This window comes from Pelodiscus sinensis, chromosome 3 (assembly GCF_049634645.1).
Source record: "Pelodiscus sinensis isolate JC-2024 chromosome 3, ASM4963464v1, whole genome shotgun sequence".
Taxonomy (NCBI): domain Eukaryota; kingdom Metazoa; phylum Chordata; order Testudines; family Trionychidae; genus Pelodiscus; species Pelodiscus sinensis.
The window spans coordinates 32,335,729-32,351,208 of NC_134713.1; the positions used below are offsets into that span (position 1 = coordinate 32,335,729).

Here is a 15,480-nt window from a genome sequence, read left to right on the forward strand (position 1 = left end):
TGCATGTCACAGCTACCAAAGAAGGATTTTTCTTATTTTTCCTATACCTAAAGACCTTTTGTCAAATGTGAAATTTTGTTTTAATCCAGGATTTATCCCTGACTTACATGAGTTGACCCTTTGCTCCTGCAGAGTTACCTGGTAACTGTGAGATCAGCTGAAGCAGAATTTTCACAGCATAGTAGAAATTGTCCATATGACTTTGAGAGCCCTCTTATGAGTGTAAAAGGTACTCTTGGTTTATGTGCTGAATGACCCACTTAACCTGGTTAGTGGGGGACATATAATACACATTGTTGAAGTAAATGGATTTTTGATTTGTAGTTCACCTTTAGGGAACCAATTGCACTGCCAAGGAGTCTACTTAATAATTTCAGTAGAAGGTTTCACATTTTTTTGAAAAAGCTGAGTGTAAAGAAAAGATGCAAACAGGCAGGATGGATGTATTGTATGTTGCAGCAATGGCATAAAGTTTTAGTGTGAATCTTTCCATAGTCAGGGTAGTATAGTGATTCTCACATTCCAAACATCCTGCCTATATACCTTTCTCTGACTTGAAATGATGAACTCGAGGGATCCTGTCTCAGGGATGCAAGACTGAGAAGCAATTGTAAAAGATGCACTTCACAGGAATAATAGGATTTGCCTTTGAGTCCTAACTATGGAATTACTTTAGGCCAAAGACTTACAAAAGGAAGAAATTCTTCCAGAGACTGTAATTCCAGTGTACATTGCTGTTGCCTTCATTTTATCTTGACATCCCAAATTCACAAATATGGTATTTTGCTTCCAGTTTGTCTGCAAATGGCTCGAATTGTAAGTTTAGCCAGTACAAGTATGCATTTTATCTTAGAAAATATTTTACAGCAAGTGTCTATCGAGCTAAAAAGAGAAGTCCTGAAGGTCAGATATAAAGATGAAGTGAGAGAGATATCTTTATAGATGAGGCAGCTCAAGTTATAATGTGCAATTGTGGTAACAGGATGTAGAAGAGGCCAAGGTAGTGTCTGGCACAGTAGATCATGCTCAAGCAGGAGATAAGGTAATGTGAAACAAGGGACAGGTTTAGTGTGTGGTTTTTGTTTGTTTGTTTGTTTGTTTTTTTTGAAAGGTTGGAGTGTTATTTAAATTGGACAGGAAAATGGATGTGTGTTGGCTTAGAGGATGAATAATGTCTCACTTTATAGTTGGATTCAGGATTTGGGTCAATAAATGATGACCAAATAGAGAGAACTCCTTGAGCAACTGATGGGCATTTTAGATGTCTTAGAGCAGGAGTGGACTTCATCTAGCCCACCAAACTGCCAGATCCGTCCGGCCACCATCCCTCAGCAGGCTCTGTGCATCCCGCAGCTGTGCATGTCCTCAAAGGGGATGGCTTCTGGGGCTATGTGTGTGTCTACATGCTGTGTGCCCTAGGTGGAGGCTTTGTGCACTGCTCCTTCCTTCAGCACAACCTTGCAGCTCCCATTGGCCGGAAACCAGCCAATGCAAGACACCTGGGCCCTGCTTGTAGCACAGGCAGCACGTGGAGCCCCCCCCTCAAGGGATGTTTGTTGCTCAGAGATGGACATGGCCCCCACAGATAGCCTGCTTGAGGGTCCGGATGTACTACTGGCAGGGAGCCACCTAATGTAAGTGCCTCTGGGCCAGAGTTTGCACCTGGTACCCCTCCTGCTCTCCAACTTCCTGCCTCGGGTCACAACCTGAACCTCTGCACTTACTCCTACATCCCTGCCCCATGTCACAATCCAAATACTCTGTACACCCACTTCTCCTCCCATTATCCCTCCCAGACCTTGCATCCCCTCCTGCATCCCAATCCTCTGCCACAGATCAGTGTCCTCCTGCCCTAGGTCATAACCTAAACACTAGCAACTCCTCCTGCATCCCTGCTCCAGGACACAACACCCTCGCAGCCTCTGCAGCCCCTACTGCATTCCAAGCCCCTACCCTGAGCTCCCTTATGTACCCAACCTCCCTCCCAGACTCCACACTGCCTCCATTAATAGCATAGAAGAGTGCGACCCTTGACCACTTACCAGATTCTTGGAGTACTCCCCCCCCCATCAACAATTATTTCCCACCCTATCTTAGAGTCTGGTAAGAGATTAGGAGAATGGCACTGGTATAGGGAATCAAAATCCAATTTAGGAAAGTAATTGCTCATGACAGTACAGAAAAGAGCAAAGAAAAGGTGAATGCTAGTTAGAGATGAATGAAACTAGAGGATGTATCTTGGGGGTCTCCAACTCATGGCCTGCAGAGTATCCACAGCTAGAGTATATTCCTAGTCTGGTCTGGAAGTTCCAGCAGCCCAGGGGTATGTGTCCATTCCCATCCACCAAGCTCCACCTCTTCCTGCCATCTCCCATGGCACCCCCTTGCCCATGGGACGTGGCCTGGGGGATCACCAGGAGTTCCTGGTGTGGGGTGGCAACAGTGATTCCTGCACTCCCTGCTGTGACAGGAGCCACAGTGCAGAGGAGTGTGTGCTCACCAAATGCTCTTCCCCATGGCTGCTGCAGGAGTGCCTGAGTGCTACAGTGATCCTGCACCAAGTCCTTCCCAGGAGTGGGATGCAGTGTGGGAGAGAGGGTGGGACAGCAGTAAGAAGGGGAGGGGCTTGGGAGTGAGTATTGACATGCCCCCCTTTGGGCCGCAGAGACTGCTAGGTCAGATTGCAAATATGCTCTGGCTGTAGATGGCCTGCAGGCTGGGAGTTTGAAACCATTTATATAGCCCTTGCTGGATTCCTAGTAGGGAAGGAACACTCAGTATTTCAAAATGAAACAAACAAATCCTAAAAGGGACTGATTGGTTTTATCAAACACACTAAACACTTTAGAGCAATTGCCTACATTACTGTGTGTGGAAAAGCTTTTAGAATGACCTAATATTTAATAATAGGGAATAGGATGTCTTTAGTTTTAATATTTTTTTTGTCATGCAGGTCAAGGTTCGCTCTACGCTGCGTGGTAGCATGGCTCCACAGCTGCTTAATGAGCCCTGCTCTGGTGCTCAGGGCTCTACGCACAGAGCTGCCTGGCTGGGGGAGCAGCACTTCTCCCTGAGCTACAGCAGCAGCTCCCTGCTAAGGACAGAGCAGCAAGTCTCTCCCAGCTGGTAGGGAAGGGACATGTCCCTACAGGCTGGGAGAGACTCCCTGCTCTAGCCTCAGTAGAGAGCTTCTGCGCAGCTGAGGGAGAAATGTCTTTCCCCCAGCCAGTAAGCTCTGTGCATGGCAGCTATGAGCCTCTGGTTGTCCAGGGCACATTAAGCAGCTGCGGGGCAATGCTACCATACAGCTTCGAGGGAATCTTGATACAGGTGTTCTATTGTTGAACCTCTGATAGGGCTAATTTACATGGGTGAAGTTACTCATGCATGTTAAGTGTTTTTCAGGGTCAATCTTTGTCAGTTTTCCTTGCTTTTTGTCTGAATCTTCCACATGGTAGCTAAGGAAATAGAGCTAATATTGGCAAAAATGTTTTATAAATACAAAAGAAAAAAATTGACAAGCAGGAGGATTCTGAATAATACCTGAAACCACTTGTTAAATCTTATAAACAATTGTCAAGATGCTAAATTGTCTGTTGTTATAAGTTGAAAGGCTGACATTTTTTTACCTGTCAATTAAAAAAAAAAATTGTAACATTTCCACATGTATCATTTGTATATACAGTAGCTAAAGATATAGTGCTGAAAAACTTCTAGTGGGGTATCAGTTTTCCTGTTACATTTACTAAAAATCCTTTCTATCCACTTAAAGGAGATTCATTTCTGTTGAGCTGGATACAAAATTATCTTAGATATTTAGATGGAGGATTTGAAGGGTTTAATTTTTGTTCATTGCTAGCAAAGTGATAAACTGCAAGTTTAGAACTCTTAATAGCTCATTTTCTGTTCACGATCAATGGAAAAGGCTGTATTTTGTAGTTGCAACACCAGGGAAATTAAAAGGGATTCTTCATGATAGGGACATAACTTTTTTAGAGAAAATATCCTGCATAAAATTAAAGAATTATGTTCTTAGTATAACAACAGTAGGTATCAGTTATAAAATTCACATTAGATGGTTCTTTGCTGTCACCATACATAATTAAGATGCATAGGAAAAGAATGGAGCCCTAATGTTGTCTTTTTATTGTATTTGTAGATTCACATAATAGATTTTGATGATGAAAATAACATTATAAACAAAAATGTTCTTATCCATCAAGTGGGTGAAATTTGGCACATTAGTGCCAGTCCTGCAGATAAAGGTGTGCTCGCAACCTGCTACAATAAAAGTAAGTGTCTTTTGAACTTATGTTTTAATATTTCTGGGATGTACAAGAGCTGCACATCTGCCAATACATGAATAGCTTAAAATGGGATCTCTTCTATTATATGCACTTTTCAAAAGGCTTTCTTAAATAAACATTATTGCAGCAAGATTAAAAAATAAATGTAAGTTTGCCTAATTAAGGCAACTCTACTTCACTAAATTTATATCTATATTTTTATAGGCTTTGGTACTTCTGAAGTTCATGTTTATTGGTTTTTCAAACAGGCAATGTAAAAGATTTCAAAACAGTTTATTGGCATTACTAATCTCTTCTAGAAACTGCAGAAACATAGTATAGTATATAGTAGTTACAAATTACATATATAATACTCATACACAGATATTTTACCTAAAATATCTCACAGATAATAGCTTCAGATTCTTTGGCCAGCCTAAACATGCATGCACAGCTATTGTCTGAAGATGCTCTGTGTACCTGCTGGGCCACATAATTATCAAGACTACATATTATGAGACTTGAAAAATCATTCTTTTCCCATTGGTTAGTGGAAAGTTTGTCTCTGGCAAGCGAAGGGACCTGCAGTATTAGTTTGAGTAAATATTCAGCTTCGTTAAAATAAATGCTAGCCCATACTATCTTAAAGATAACCTTCTCTGTGTGAACTGAATATAACTTAACATTTATTTTCCTGAATCTCGAGACAGTTCCAGAACTTTAGCTGCTTCTCATTCTTCAAACTTGTACCTATATCTGTGAAATCAAGAAAACTTTGCTCATTTACAGTTGGTATTGTAACCCTGTAGTAAAAATAGTCAAAAATAATCTTTTTTTTGGTCTAACAAAACTGTTTTATGCAGGATAGGTGCAATAGCAGAAACATCTTGACTTTTCTAAAGAGGGAATGGGATTGAAAGATGCAGACAGAATTTACAGGTGTGGATAATTGGGCATAATTTACTCACCCTGACAGTGATCCATGAAGAAGGTTGAAAGAGCTGGAATCTGCCCTAAATTTCTATAACTATTTAAACAGTTTGAAGCTAGTTTCTAGTACCTAAAATGACCTGGTAATGTTTATGTATATTGCTTTTTAAAAAAATCTCTAGTTTTTTAATACCATTTTTCTTTAGCTTTCTTGAGATGAGTACTAATCGTGCCTGTTTGTGTTTTTCACCCAATTTGATGAATCATTTTGAGTGACTACTTTTCATCCTAAATTCTCAAACTTCAGTTTGTCTGTCCTGTGTTGCTACAAGATTACCTTGAATACTCTGGTTTCCTAAAATATTTTTATGAGCTTAGCTGTCTCTGTTTTTCTTCTTGTTTTCCTGGCTTAACATGAAAATATTTTTGAAGGTTGTTTGATACCTTTCTCTTCAATTTTCAGTACAATTCATTCATCTTTTGCATTTAATAAATTATTTTAAATGTTACATAGTTATACCATAATGACATCAAATCAGAGATCTCTAGTCTATTTAATGGACTTCATTGCTCGGCAATGCTTTCTTTTTCTTGTATATTTTGACACAGCATGGATAGCTATGGTACTGCAAGATGGTTTGTAACACACAGGATGTCTGCTTAATTTTGGTTCAAAGTATGGTAAGAACTGTCTGAGAAAAACCCACACTCAGTACAGAAAGTTATACCATTCTGAGATCAAGATCTAAAATGGAAGAAGTGGGTCAATTCATAATGTGATAATATCAACAGAAGAAAATGCAGACTTCCAGTATTGTATAGTGTTGTGATATTTTTGGTCCTACCTCCTGGGTTATGGAGGCCATGAACTAATATAATGGTCAAGAACAGTGCCTTTCTATAGAGAGTCTTGTATATTTCCACAAGAGTAAGAAGATAATGATTCTCATCAGCCACTCTGGCAGGCTTTTAAAAAGTTAGAGCCTCTTTCTAGCAACTATTCCTGCCGTTTCCTTCCAGGGCTACAGCTGCAGTAATAATAATTTCTCTTCTGAATCCTCAGGGAAACCACCTCCATAAGTGCCATTGAAGCCATGTTTGGAAGCAGAAAGTATATATTAATTATAAGATGAAAAACACACTGCTTTTTTACTGCTATGTGGCATCTAGCACATTTATGAAGCAAGACACTGTAAAAGCATTGAAAGATACTTTTCAATACATGTGATTGCAACAGGGACATATTGTTGGTGAAAGCAGCAGTCAGGACCCCTACTAATGGAAGGTGTCAGTGCTGCTTTTATCATGTTAAAGCTGTAGGTTGGCTCTTTTAAAAATATATAATCTTTGGTCTAACTAAACCTTATAAAGAACCATATGGTATCTAGCCTCCTGTTTTTGAACAAGATAACTGTAAAGCTGGCAACAAAAACCCACCTTTAAATGTACTTATCCTCACCAGTATCCTCGATCTTTGCCAAATGAGGTTCAGGTTTGTTGTGTTGATGGCACTTTGCCTGCCCATGGACGGGGGATGCCCATACGCATCTGCTTGGATCTCTGTGTTACGCTGATAATGGGAAACTACTGTCCTGTCTTGGAGACATAGCAGGCTTTGTTGGCAAGCTCTGGTCTTCCTTTTTAGGATGCTCACAGAGTGTGCTTTTGAGAAACTCTTCCTCTATTTTGGAGTACTCACCAGACTTGAGGGATCCCACAAAACATGACTGTCTCTTCTGCTAAGTGCAGTGTTCTCAAATGTTAACAGTACATGTTCGTCCCTTTAGAATAGCTTCATGGTGATCTTGTTTGCAGTTTTTGACTGAGATTAGCACCTTTGCGAAGGGCCTGTATGTCTCTGTGTGAGAGAATTTGTTTTCATGAAAGAAGGGGAGGATGATGTTTCTTAAACAATTCAGCACATGTCCAGGCTTGTCATCTGCTACTGAGTTATTAAAATCTGCGAACCCTTAATTAAAAAGTCAAAAGATTTTTTTTTTATATTTTCAATTGCTTCCCAATCAAAACTGGACTGAAAGGTGATAGTAAGGATTTTTATGATACCAACTTTTTTACATTTTAATTTTCCCTCTTATTTGTTTAACTTTCTGGCACATTGCAAGGTTGTTTTTTTTTTATAAGGCACAAATACCACCATTGTGCTGGCATAAGTCATGTTCACTTCATGGTAAACAGTGCCTGGCTGATTGGGCTAGCATTCAGTAGTATTTACATAGTGCAGCAGCATTATTTGATTCTTAAGATGATTTATTCTGTTTAGTGAATTATACTGAACTTTTCACTACACTCACAACCATATTGTCTCTCTAGATGAATTTTATTTTCTAGTTTTGAATCATAGAATCATAGAGCTGGAAGAGACCTCAGGAGGTCATCAAGTCCAGCCCCCTTCTCAAGGCAGGAACAATCCCAACTAAATCAGCCCACCCAGGACTTTGTCAAGCCGAGACTTAAAAACTGCTAGAAATGGAGATTCCACCACCTCCCTGGGTAACCCATACCAGTGCTTCACCACACTCCTAGTGAATTGGTTTTTCTTAAGTTACAGTGGGAGAGATGTAGGTTGGATATTGAGACCATTGCTCCTTGTTCTGTCAACCGTCACTTCTGTGAACAGCCTTTCTCGATCCTTTTTGGACCATCCCTTCAGGAAGTTGAAGACTGCTATCAAATCCCCCCTCGCTCTTCTCTTCTGCAGACTAAACAAACACAAATCCCTCAGTCTCTCCTCATAGGTCATGCACTCCAGCCCCCTAATCATTTTGGCCATCCTCTGCTGGACCCTTTCCAGTGCGTCCACATCCTTTCTGTAATGGGGGCCCCAGAACTGGACACAATACTCCAGATGTGGCCTCACCAGAGCTGAATAAAGGGGAATAATCACTTCCCTGGATCTGCTGGCAATGCTCCTCCTAATGCACCCTAATATGCCATTCACCTTCTTGGCTACAAGGACACACTGTTGACTCATATCCAGCTTCTCATCTACTGTAATCCTCATGTCCTTTTCTGCAGAAATGCTACTTAGCCATTCGGTCCCCAGCCTGTAACAGTGCTTGGGATTCTTCCGTCCCAAGTGCAGGACTCTACACTTGTCCTTCTTGTACCTCATCAAATTTCTTTTGGCCCAATCCTCTTATCTGTCCAGGGCATTCTGGATCATATCCCTGCCCTCCAGCGTATCTACCTCTTCCCCCTAGCTTAGTGTCATCTGCAAACTTGCTGAGGGTGCAATGCATCCCCTCTTCTAGGTCATTAATAAAGATGTTGAACAAAACCGGTCCTAGAACAGATCCTTGGGGTACTCCGCTAGAAACTGACCACCAACCTGACATCGAGCCGTTGATCACTATCCGTTGGGCCCGACAATCTAGCCAGCTTTCTATCCATCTTACAGTCCATTTATCCAATCCATATTCCCTTAAGTTGCTGGCAAGAATATTGTGGGAGACCATATCAAAAGCTTTGCTAAAGTCAAGGTATATCACATCCACTGACTTTCCCATATCCACAAAGCCAGTTACCTCATCATAGAGGTAATCAGATTGGTCAGGCACGACTTGCCCTTCGTGAATCCATGTTGACTATTCCTGATCACTTTCCCCTCTTCTAAGTGCTTCAGAATGGATTACTTGAGGATCCCCTCCATTATTTTTTCCAGGGACTGAGGTAAGGATGACTGTCTGTAGTTCCCTCGATTGTCCTTCTTCCCTTTTTTAAAGATGGGCACTACATTTGCCTTTTTACCAATCATCTGGGATCTCTCCTGATCTCCACGAGTTTTCAAAGATAATGTGCCTCAATGACATTTGCCAGCTCCCTCAGTACCCTTGGATGCAGTAAATCCTGGCCCATGGATTTGTGTATGTTTAGCTTTTCTAAATAATTCCTAACTTGTTCTTTCCTCACCAAAGGCTGTCCACCTTCTTCCCGTACTGCGTTGCCTAGTGCATTTGTCTGGGAGCTGACCTTGTCCGTGAAGACAGAGGCAAAGAAAGCATTGAGCACTTCAGCTTTTCCCACATCATCTGTCACTAGGTTACCGCCCTCATCCAGTAAGGGCCCCACACTCTCTCTGATCACCCAATCATTGCTAATATTTTTAGGAAAGTAAAAACCTGTATTAAAACAGCTTGCAGAACAAATTGAACATGACCAAATGATACACAAGTATAGAGGGAATTATTTTGGGGACACGGTAATGGAAAACATGCTATTTAGTGTACTGCGGACCTAGACCCACCAAGAATAGTTTAGAAACGTGAAAAAAAACCAACCTTAATATAACAACAAAAGCACCATCTTAGTTCCAGTAACTTCTCTTCATTGTAATGTGATGGCTATTTTTTTATGAAAGACAAGGGTGGAACATCACACAGGCTTTTTTTCTAACCTCATTTCCAACAGTCTGTTGTTATTACAGGACGTATCTAAAATTTTTATTATGTCTTTGGGTGTGTCTAGACTACAGAGTTTTGTCGACAAAAGACTTTTGTCAACAAAACTATACCTGCATCTACACTACTGCCAAGTTCTGTTGACATAACGTCCACAGAACTCGGCAGTTTTGTCGATGGCAGTAAACCTCATTTTATGAGGAATAACACCTTTTGTTGACAGAGTTCTGTCAACAGAAGGCGTTATTGCATCTACACTGTCCTTTGCGTCTACGCTCTAATGTCAACAAAGTGGCTTGCCTTGTTGACAGAACTGGGTGTAGTCTAGACGCTCTTTGTCGAGAGAAGCTTTGTTGACAGTATCTGTTGACAAAAGCCTGTAGTTTAGATGAGTGGTCCCCAATGTAGTGCCCGCAGGCGCCATGGCGCCCGCCGGGCCATTTCTGTGCGCCCGCCAAGTGATCGGGGCCAGCCCCGCCCCTGGGCGCACCGTGCATGGGCTGTGCCGGCCCCGGGCGCACGGCGTATGGGCGTCCCTGCCCCATGGCACACAGCGCAAGAGCAGCGCCAGCGCCAGCCCCAGGAGCACATGTGGGAGAAAAAAATCAAATAACTCCAATTGTGTCAAAGGGGGAACTGTGCAGAAATCAAAACTCTCTGAAAGAAAACTGCTGTAAGGGTTAAAAGTTTTCCAGACCTCTCTCCCTGTAACAGAGAGAAATCAAATTAACTCTAATCAAGACCCTTACAATGCCTCCTATCTCAAGTTCATGGATACTCCTAGTCTGTCACAATTTGTCATGTAAACCCTTATCTTTGTCACAGTTTGCCTTGTAGACTCCTCCACTCAAGATCTCATGTGGCTTTGTGTACTGTAAAAACTTACTTCTAGCACTCCTGGGGTGAACAGAAGTCTCAGAGTACTTCTGCTGAGACTTTGATATGTTAAAGAAGAACAATCAACAACTGAACTGTCTAAGCATTCTGTATATAGGATACCTGAATCTGTCTCTCATTGCTGCTGCTTTCACTCTTGGAAGTGACAGCCTGCATGCATGCATCATAAAGTTTTTCCTTCTAGGTTTCTCTCCTGCCTCACTGATTTGACCTCTGGCCTCGGACCCTTCTGGGGGCTCTGTACCCCAGGGGAGCGAGATTTCCCCCTCACACAGCGCATGGGTGATGACAGCTCCTGGGCGTGCGGCACAGGAGCGACGCTGGCCCCGGGAGTGCAGCGCATGGGTGGTATCGGCACTGGGCACGCAGCGTATGGGTGGCCCAGCCCCCGGGTGCATGCAAAGCCCTGCCCCTGGGTGCCCGGTGCATGAGTGGCCCCGCCCCCGGGTGCCCGACAGCCCCAAAAGGTTGGAGACCACTGGTCTAGATGTACCCTTTATGATGTACATATCAGTTTTTCTTGAGGATCCTAAAATCCAGAGGGACAGAAGTAAAATCTATTACCTGAAAATATTTTAGAATAATATAATCAATATAATGAAAAGTATTGAGTCTAAAATACATTTTGATAGCACCTAGCTATGAAATTTACATATATTTTTAAGTTTGCTTAAGGGTTGAAAGTTTATTAAGATCAAACCATGTGAGTACTTTTTTCAGTGCAACATGTATCTCATTCCAGCTGAATTGCAACTGTCATCTACACATACTGCAGTTCATAATCAGATCTACCTCTGACTACATTATTATATGATGGGTAAAATTTTCAAAAACTGCCTATCACTTAGAAGCATTTTTAGAAGCACCTAAGTTCTTCTTCAAGGAGTGTCCCTGTGGGTGCTCCACCTTAGGGCTTGCAGCACTGTTGTGTGTCTAGACTGATTTTCAGTAGCAGTGCCCTCTCGTGTGCTGTGCATGTGCGGCAGACGGCACGAGTGGTGCCGCTACCATGCATGCACGGCAACCGTCCTTTCAGTTCCTTCTCTACAGTCATCGGTGTCGGTTGGAACTGAAGTTACTCTCCTTTTCGCTTACAAGTTTAATAGTGTTCCTGTTACAGTTTGTTAGTTCTGTTAGTAGTAAGTCAGTTAGAGTTAAGATTTCTTTCCTTTTTTCTATAAAAGGTTTTCAGGAAAAAAAAATTCTGTTAGAATGTGAATTGTGTTTTGTCTAACAGTTCTATTATCCTTGGGATGCCTGGCTCCCCAGGTTTCAAATGCTGCCTCTCCTACAGGCTGTCTATTCCCATCTTTGACTGTCACGCCAAGTGTGTGTGCTGCTTCAGCTACGCACACATTACCGCACAGTGTGAGCGCTGCAAACAACTTACAGCTCACACAAAAAAGGCATGGGCGCTCCAATTGAAACTTCTCTTGCTAGAGAACATGGTGAGACCAGCGTCAGACCCAGAGCACTCATCTCCACTGCGCCAACTGTCAACCCTGGCCATGTCTGAAAAGTCAACATTGGCCAGCATCTCCATGAGGGACTCTTCCTCTGACCAGAATAGGAAGAGGTTCCATTCCTACAGCAAAGGTAACTCTCCCTCAAAAAAACAGGAACAAGCGCTTAAACTGCCCCCTGCTCCAACACTTACCAAGGTTCTGGACAGGGAGGCTCTGGGACTGTCAGGTATCAACAGTTCCTAAAAGTCCAAGGACCTACATAAGCCTTCAGGCAAGACCAAGGCAAAATTGGCACCATCAGCACTGACGGTGCATACGTCGACACCGAGAAAAAAAATCAAGCTGGCCGCCACCGGCACCATGAAGCCATACACGGTACCGTTGGCACCTATGCTGCCTCCAGCACCAAGGAGCTACAAACATGGTACCAACATCCTCTCACTCGGCACTGTCAGCACCGCAGACTGTGGCCATAGCTCCATTCTATCTTACTCCAGCACCGCATACACCAGGGCCAGCACCATTCACCATGGAGGAAGAGTTCAGGGTATCCTGGGTGCCGAAAACACCTCAATTTGGCACCGGCACCTCCACGTCCAGCAGCTTCCTATGCTCGCTTACTGAATGTTCGGCACTGCCTTTGTTGAGTGACGATGAAGATGACTCGGTGGTTGGTACCCAAGGTATTCTTCTCTGAAACACCCTCAACCACCGACACTGCCAGGGGCTCAGCAACAACCTCTACAGTGGTTGCCCCCTCCATGCCTCTACCCTCCAACTGGCCTTACTGGGACCTGTGAGCACCGTATTGGGTTCAACATCAGGTACAAGGTCAACAACTCATGCCGACTGCCCCTGTTTTCAGAGCATCATCCCTGCCATCCATTGACAGGTCGCTCTACCAAGAGGAGGAGGACATTGCTTCTTTTGTCAAGGAATCATCATTCTCCTCTCACCCTGCAGCCCACATATCTTTTCTCTCTACTGACGACACCCTTATTCCCCTACTCCATACGGTAGGTGATGACTTTCACGATTTTCAAGAGCTCTTTAAATGAGTAGCTGATGTCCTTGAGATCTCCCTAGTCAACTTTCCCAAGACCCAACTCAAACTGACCTGCATACACCACGCCACACTAACCTCCAAACTGGCCTTGACCAGAGACCTGGCACTTGTGGACCCTGCCAAGATTATATGGCAGATGCCAGCCACAATTCCATTGGTCTGCAGGAGTTCTGACTGAAAATATTATGTGGCACCTCAGGGTGCAGACTTCCTTTTTTCTGATCCTTCCCCCATCTCTATAGTGAAGGATGCTGTCAACCAAAGGGGTAAACAGAGCGCAACATGTACTACCCTGTATGACACAGAGTGGAAGAGGTTAGATATTATGGGAAGGAAGGTTTATTCCTGAGCCTCGCTTCAGCTACATATATCGAATTATACAGCCATGTTGGCTAAATACACCCACCACATCTTCAAACTACTATCACTTTTTATTGATAACTTGTCAGACGATAAGAAACAACAGTTTTCTGCCAATGTAAATGAGGGAATGCTGATCTCCCGCATGGTACTGCAAGCCGCCCTCAATGCATCCTACACAGCCTCACAGTTATTGTCGTGAGAAGGGTCTGCTGGCTCCACCTGTCAGGCTTTCCTTATGAGTTGCACAGTAGATGATCTCCCCTTCCAGGGATCCAAGTTGTTCGCATACACAACCAATGCATCCTTCCGTTCACTCAAGGATTCCAGAACAGTATTGAAAACCCTTGGGATCCATGTGCCTGCAGCAAAGAACAAAAAAAAAAAAAATACTTTAACCGGAGATACAAATCTTCTCCTTTCAATCACACAGAGACACTTTGACAGCAGGAGGAGACAATGTCAAACCAAACTCAGACAGATCGCTGACCAGCCAGCCACATCTCAGCCATCTACCTTCTGGCAAACATTTTGAAGGTCAGGTCGAGAGTCTGATACCACCCCTTCATACAGAACAACTGCATTCCTATCTACTTTTCTGCCACCGTCTCCTACCCTTCTTCAACCAATGGTCAGCGTTTACGACTGACAAGTGGGTGCTAGAAGTTGTAAGAGCTGGATTCTCCATCCCTTTTACCAACTTCCCTTCTACCCATCCTCCTTCCCTGTCCCTCTCAGGGACCCCTCTCACGAGAGTGTTCTACTCCACGAGATCAATCATCTGCTCCACCTAGGTGCCATTGAATCGGTACCTCAGAGTCACAAACAGCGGCTGCTACTCCCATTATTCCTCACAACAAAAAAATCAGGAGGTTGGAGACCAATTCTCGATTACAGGAAACTCAACCTCCACATTCGAAGGGAGCGCTTCAAGATGGTGATTTAACCATAATACCAACCCTAAATGAAGGGGACCAGCTATCGACTCTAGACCTCCAGGACACTTATCTTCACATACCCATGCATCCTGCACATTGCAAATACCTCAGGTTCACACTGGGCACAGTACATTTCTAATACACAGTGCTGCCCTTCGAACTTTCCATGGGCCCAAGGCTCAAAACTCATCGCAGTAGTGGCAGCTCACCTCTCAAATGGGGTGCAGCTATATTCCCCTACCTCAACGACTGCCTGATCAGAGTGCCCACCCGCCAGAAAGCTTTTGAAGCAGTCTTTTTGAAGGCCACGTCCTTATTCCAGATTCTAGGACTTCAAATCAACCTAACCAAATGCAAGCTTCAACTGATTCAGACCATAGAGGTTTTTAGAGGCCTTTCTCGACTGCATCCAGGCAACAGCCTCTCTTCTGCTCCTCCAATTCCAAACAATCAAGCAGCTTGTCGATGTGCTGCAGACCAGCTTCTAGGCCACATTGCAGTGGCCACATCAATGGTGTCACATGCCAGGTTACATATGAGGCCAGTGCAGCACTGGCTCAGAATGGTGTACAGGCCCCATTACACCAGTATCAACAAGCTGATTTCACTCCCAAACAGGATCAAGCACCCACTAGATTGGTGGACAGATCAAAAAAATTGTGCATTGGAGAACCCTTCCGTGGAGCTACCTCGACGATCGTGATCATGACGGACACCTGCCTCTTAGGGTGGGGAGCACACTCGGGTCCCCTCACAGTCCATGGACAATGGCAGGCCCACAAGCGCTCCCTCCACATCAATGTGTTGGACCTCAAAGCGGTAGAGTATGCATGTCAGAACTTCCTGCAACAGATACAGGGCAACACAATACAGATTTTTATGGACAATCAAGCCATAATGTACTACATAAACAGGCAAGGAGGAGCCAGATCCTTCTGCCTATGCAAAGAGGTGACACACCTATGGTCATGGTGTATAGACCACAATGTCCGCATACAAGCCTCTTCTCTACCAGGCGAGGACAATATTATGGCAGACACCCTCAGCAGGAAGTTCACTTCCAACCATGAATGGGAATTGGACGACGGCATATTTCACATGATTTTCTCATGGGGATTC

General features: G+C 43.6%; 1 protein-coding gene across 4 annotated transcripts in view; it reads left to right on the forward strand.

The window, feature by feature from the left end:
* EIPR1 (EARP complex and GARP complex interacting protein 1) overlaps window positions 1-15,480 on the forward strand; it is a 198,054-nt gene that overhangs the window by 22,448 nt on the left and 160,126 nt on the right. For 3 of the 4 annotated variants that reach the window (XM_006112048.4, XM_075923545.1, XM_075923544.1), the window contains one exon: window positions 4,160-4,292. The exons of the other annotated variant lie outside the window; for it this stretch is intronic. In XM_006112048.4, the coding sequence (XP_006112110.2) occupies window positions 4,160-4,292 (133 nt within the window). The remainder of the gene's footprint in view (window positions 1-4,159; window positions 4,293-15,480) is intronic. 4 annotated transcript variants of the gene reach the window in all.